The sequence below is a fragment of the Grammomys surdaster genome, unplaced genomic scaffold (assembly GCF_004785775.1).
Source record: "Grammomys surdaster isolate TR1022 unplaced genomic scaffold, NIH_TR_1.0 125934, whole genome shotgun sequence".
NCBI classification, from domain to species: domain Eukaryota; kingdom Metazoa; phylum Chordata; class Mammalia; order Rodentia; family Muridae; genus Grammomys; species Grammomys surdaster.
In genome coordinates, this window is record NW_021620757.1 from 1,890,671 (window position 1) to 1,896,670 (window position 6,000).

Sequence of the window (6,000 nt, forward strand, 5' to 3'; positions counted from 1 at the left end):
TATATCCTGGCTCAGGAGATAAACCTTGTGGCTGAGTTTCAGAGTAGTACATATTATTTCAGAGTAGCACATACTATTTCAGAGAAGCACACACTGTTTCAGAGAAACACACACTGTTTCAGAGAAACACACACTGTTTCAGAGATGCACACACTGTTTCAGAGAAACACACACTGTTTCAGAGTAGCTAATACTATTCCTTCTTTATTGCAGTTGAGGCTTCTTGTCATAATGCAGATGAAACAATTGAGACCATTGAGGCTGCCGAGGCCCTCCTCAATATGGATTCTCCTGGCTCTCTACTGGATGAAAAGCGAATCAGTGAGTGCTGCTGACCATGACCGCTCATGTCTGTACCTTGCAGCTATCCTTGCCATCTCCATTAGAGAGTGAATGTCAGGAGAACAGAAGAGGCTGTTTTTCTTTTGTGGGTCCAAAACACATTGGAAAGGATACACTCTAGTTGTGTACCTTTTTTAAAAGTTCTGCTTAACTGATTTAAAATTTGCTGAACTTTTTAGAATAAAAAGTAATTTGTCCTTTATGAAATAGTAGGTTATGCAAAATCTTGTCTCTTTTCCACTAACATTTTTTTTATTATTTTTAGAATTTCATACCATCCATCTCCATCACACTTGCAAAACTCTTGACTCTTCACCTGTTTTTTATTGTTTAAAACTTTATGTGCATCAGTGTTTTGCCTGCAAGTACACATGCCCACTGCATGTGTGTAGTATCAATAGAGGCAGGGAGGCTGTTTAATATCCCAGGACTGGAGCTAGGGAGTTGTGGGACATGAGGTGGGTGCTAGTGACTGAACCTCAGTCTCTGGAAGAGCACCAGGTGTTCATAACTGCTGAGGCAACTTTCCAGCCTCTCACTGGGTTTTAACTGGACCAGTATAATATAGTCATCTCTACAGATAATTGTATTGAATAGGCAAAAAACTAGTGACAAGTGTCCTAACCATTTGTTGTATTAAATTCATGGCCAGCTTATTAGCCTCTCTTTAAATGCATTTCTTCTTTGGGCCTTTGACAAGGGAGAACTGAAGCTTGAAGGCATAGTTACTCAGATCGGATGGCATGTTTGATGTGCACAGCGGTGTGTGAGGCAAGGGTATGACAGAAGACGAGTAGCTATTACTTCTTTCTTCAGTCTTACAGTTTAACTCCACAGTCATGCATGTGTGTAAGCAAATCTAAAAGCCAGAAGCAAAGGCCCTAGAAGTGGTAGCATGATGTTCTGGGGCAGTGGGTACTCTCGCTTTATGGAGAGAATGTTTTAACTAATGGCAAGTAGACTTCATTAGATGGAGAAGACAGGAGTGAATATTCAACTTACAAGGAGTAGATCAAGCACTAACTCGTAAAATTGTTTTTTGAGAGAAAGATGATTTTGTATGTCTGACTAAAGTGGTCAGCTTCATGGTGAGTGCAGGGTGAGATGGAGAGGTAGGTCTGCCTTGTGGAGACTGTGAGAGGCATTGCTGTGGAGTTTGAGATGTTTGTTTTATTTTTCCTCAGTAGATTACAGGGAGATGTTTTTGGCTATGATTTTTCTTTCTCGTTTTTAGAGAATAAAGCATTTGTATAGAGGTCTAATGCCATGGGGTGGTAGGCTGGAGTTAGACTGGTGGTAGGAAGCGAAGCCTGGGCTGCTTTAAGATCCTTGATTTAGGGCAGAGGAAATAAAAAGCAGAGAGTTTATACAAAAAGATGTGATTTTGTTTATAATATACAACTGATTATAATTTATTTCATTTCTATTAGATAATAATATATTTAGCTCCTCTGAAGATGACATCATTGCCCCAATCACCCATGTGTCCGTCACATTAGATGGGATTCCTGAAGTGATGGAAACTCAGCAAGTGCAAGAGACAAATGCAGACTCCCCAGGAGCCTCATTCCCAGAGCAGCCTAAAAGGAAAAAAGGTGCGTGTCTACCTTGCTTGAGTCATACGGTCAGTGTTGATGTGGACTTCACACTGTTTATTACAGGTGCTTCTACACCAGGTAAGATGCGGAAGAGCAATGAGGACACAAAACAGGTTCGAGCATTTCTTCATATTAGCCACTAAAAAATCCTAGGCACTTATAAGAGTTGATCTGTCTGACTGACAGATTTTCCAACTCTCTGTCTTGTATTGTGTGTGTGTGTTTGTGATCAAATGTTTGTGTGTGTGTGCGCGCATGTGTGCATGAGCACATACACCATGGTGCATGAGTACGCCCTAGGGCGTAGTTTGAAAACCTTCAGTCTACAAAAGATTCCATTACATGGATCCAGTAGGAGAAAAGTGCAGAAAGTTGGAATTCTGCAGGCAATTGAAGAAAAGAGTGTTAAACTGTGTTAAAAGGAGAATCTATTACTTTTCAGAAATTGAGAGTGTCTTGGTTAGTTTTAATTGTCAGCTTGAGCCAACCTAAAGCCATCTGAGGGGAAAGACTGGATTCAGAAATGTTCTAGATCAGATTTGTCTTAGGGAGATCAGTGGGTCTTGAGTGGCAATTGTTGTTGGAGACAAAGCGGCCGACAATGGCAACACCATCCCTATGCAAGGTGGTCTTGGGAGGTGTAAGACAGCTAAGGAAACATGAACCTGAGCGAGCAAGCAGTGCTCCTCCACAGTTCCTGTCGTTTCCCTGAGGTTTTTCAAAAGTAAGATACTGGTTTATGCCGGGTGGTGGTGGCGCACGCCTTTAATCCCAGCACTTGGGAGGCAGAGGCAGGCGGATTTCTGAGTTTGAGGCCAGCCTGGTCTACAGAGTTAGTTCCAGGATAGCTGGGGCTATACAGAGAAACCCTGTCTCGAAAACAAAAACAAAACAAAACAAAAAACAAAAAACAAAAAAACAAAACCAAAAAAAAAAAAAGATACTGTTTTATAACAAAGAAACCCACCTCACTTCCAACCACTCCCTCACAAAAAGGCACACCTGATCATTTTGGCCTTGGGCCTCGAATTCACAGAGCCATCTGCCTTTGCCTCCTCTACCTTCCAAGTGCAGGGATTATAGGTGTATGCCACCAAATAGCTCTGTGGCTAATTTTTTAAATTTATTTTTATTTATTTATTTATTATTTTTTTTTTTGGTTTTTCGAGACAGGGTTTCTCTGTATAGCTCCGGTTGTCCTGGAACTCACTCTGTAGACCAGGCTGGCCTCGAACTCAAGAAATCTGCCTGCCTCTGCCTCCCAAGTGCTGGGATTAAAGGTGTGCGCCACCACCACCCGGCAGTGGCTAATTTTTTAAGCCCAAGTTTTATCTATGTTAAGAATATTTAAAAATTTAAGATAAAGCACTGGTGTGGTGATCTCAGAGAAAATCCAGTATTTGAAATTTAACCTCATTTTCTTTTTATAGGTGAGCCAAAGGGTAATTTCTGGTTTCTTTACCATCCTCACTCCCATCCCTGATGTGCTCGAGATCAAACTCCGGGCTTGGGAATGTCAGGCAGGGACTCTGTTGAACAGGACTCTGTGTCTTCAGTCCTGAAGAATAATTTCATATATAAGTAATAATCAGTTGTGATCTAACCTACTGAAGTTATTTTTCCTTTAGATAGCATTTTGAGAGACCAGTTTGTATGACCCAAGTATAAAAGTTTGGAACTTGAAACTCAATAAACAACAAGATAGTGAAACTGTCCATTTTCTTTCAGTTTTGAGGGCAAATATTTATACAGAGCTGTTCTGATTTCAGGAAGAAAAACAAAACCACCACGGCCAGATTCCCCGGCCACTACACCAAATATATCTGTGAAAAAGAAAAATAAAGACGGGAAGGGTAAGTACTGAAGTTTCCTTATTGTTCAGGCCTAGTGCCCTCTCCTCCTCTTAGCCCGCCGCCGCCCCTTGTTACTTTTGAGAGAGAGAGAGAGAGAGAGAGAGAGAGAGAGTATGTGTTAAACCTATAGTTCAGATTGGTCTTGAACTCTCTTGTGATCTTGAACTGCTGATCTTTTTCTACCTCCTAAGTGCTAGGATTAGAGACATCACACTACCAAACCCAGCTCATCACGTTTCTCGTTATAGTCAAATAGAGCTTGCTGTTGCCCAGTGCTTATAAGATACTGTCAACAATTTCTGTGAAGTGGCCGGTAACAAAGTAGCCTACAAAATCCATTTCAGTTATTTTTATTTTTCTATCAAAATAATTCATTAATGCATTCAGCAAAGTTTTGCAGCAATTTAGCTAGTCTAGAACTTCACTTTGTAGGCCCTTGCTGTGATACGTTGGAGTTTACTGTTTTCACAACTCTTGCTATCATGGTTGGTCTACTGACTCTGATATTAAGAAAACAAATGTTGAATTGGGAGGGGGTCAATGGCTGGACTGTAACAACATGAAAGTATGGGGCTGGAGAGATGGCTCAGCAGTGAAGAGCACTGACTGCTCTTCCAGAGGTCCTGAGTTCAATTCCCAGTAAGCACATGGTGGCTCACAACCATCTGTAATGGGATCCAATGCCTTCTTCTGGTGTGTCTGAAGACAGCTACAGTATACTCATATAAATAAGCAAATTCTTTAAAAAAAGGAATGCATTCTTAAGAAAAACATAAAAGTAATAAAAAATAATAAAATAGAAAAGAAGTTTAAAATCCCTCAAAAAAAAGAGAGAACAACTGTTGAAAGGGACACACACACACACACACACACACACTTTTTGATGTTTATGTTATGTGATGTTTTTTAAAACCCAGACAGAAATGAGGCCAGTGTTTTTGCTTAGGTCATCGTTAATTGACAAGATTGCTATTCATACATCATTTATGGCATTAGCAAGGTCTCTACTAGATCCCAAGAATTATGACCGTATTCACCAATACTGAGGGATTGCATCAGTTAATTGAATGATGTGATGTTTCTGTGTGGATCAAGATGGGCCTTTTAAGATGTTTTGTTCCTGTGGTTTGTCTGTTTGTATTCTTTTAAAGGCAAATGTGTTCCTTTAAAATCAATTGATTTTGTTTCAGGAAACACAATTTACCTTTGGGAGTTTTTACTGGCTCTGCTTCAGGACAAAGCTACCTGTCCTAAGTACATCAAATGGACACAGCGAGAAAAAGGCATTTTTAAACTGGTCGATTCTAAAGCCGTGTCTAGATTATGGGGGAAGCACAAAAACAAACCTGACATGAACTATGAGACCATGGGGAGAGCTCTCAGGTATGTGGACGGTGCCTTCTGCTAAGCATCTGTTGCAACTCAGGCAACTTTTAAAAATATAAAAAATATGATTGTATTTATGCTGTTTGTTTTTGTACTGTGGGAGAATGAACCCAGGGCTTTGTGTATGATAGACAAGCACTCTACCACAGAGCTACGTCCCCAGCCTGTGAATTGTATTTATTGAAGACCACAGAAAATACAGAAACCAGCATGTATGTGAAGTTAAATCTTACTCCAATTGGGGAAAATACTTAATCATGCAAACAGCAGAATTTAGTCTGAAAGTCACGAATCCAGATTCTGAAACTCTGAGCAACAGTAAGAAGGTTAAGTAGTTTGGATTTGAGGGCATTTCCAACTTTGGATGTTCAACTAGTAAGGTCTATGCACATATTTAAAAATAATTCAAAAGTACCTCCAAAACCTTGGGACACTGTTGGTTCCAAGCATTTCAGAAATTAGATACTCAGTCTGTGTTTTACTTATGAAGAGATAAGAAAATGTATGAAATGTTAAAATGTGACTCTCAGTAGTTTCTATAGTAGAATAATGAATACTTCATATTGATATTAGAGAAAAGAAATTTAAGCCCATTTTTGTTTTGTTTTTCTGTGACTCTATCATTAATTATTCCAGATATGGTTTGTGTGAGAAAGACTTGAAATAGAAATGATTTGTCAGCCTTAAGTTAGAAATCCTTCTCCTCATTTTCCTTTTTCTCTTCCTTCTATCCTCTCCTCTCCCCTCCCCTTCCTTCTCCCCTTTCTTCTTCCCTCCCCTCCCCTTCCTTCTTCCCTCCCCTCCCCACTTCGACTACCGAT

The 6,000-nt window shown here is 40.0% G+C and overlaps 1 protein-coding gene across 2 annotated transcripts in view; it reads left to right on the plus strand.

Annotated features, from left to right (window-relative positions):
* Positions 1–6,000, plus strand: part of Elf1 (E74 like ETS transcription factor 1) — a 94,012-nt gene that overhangs the window by 79,151 nt on the left and 8,861 nt on the right. For both annotated transcript variants that reach the window (XM_028752731.1, XM_028752730.1), the window contains exons 4-7: positions 214–321; positions 1,773–1,937; positions 3,710–3,793; positions 4,984–5,176. In XM_028752731.1, coding sequence (XP_028608564.1) covers positions 214–321; positions 1,773–1,937; positions 3,710–3,793; positions 4,984–5,176 — 550 coding nt within the window. The remainder of the gene's footprint in view (positions 1–213; positions 322–1,772; positions 1,938–3,709; positions 3,794–4,983; positions 5,177–6,000) is intronic.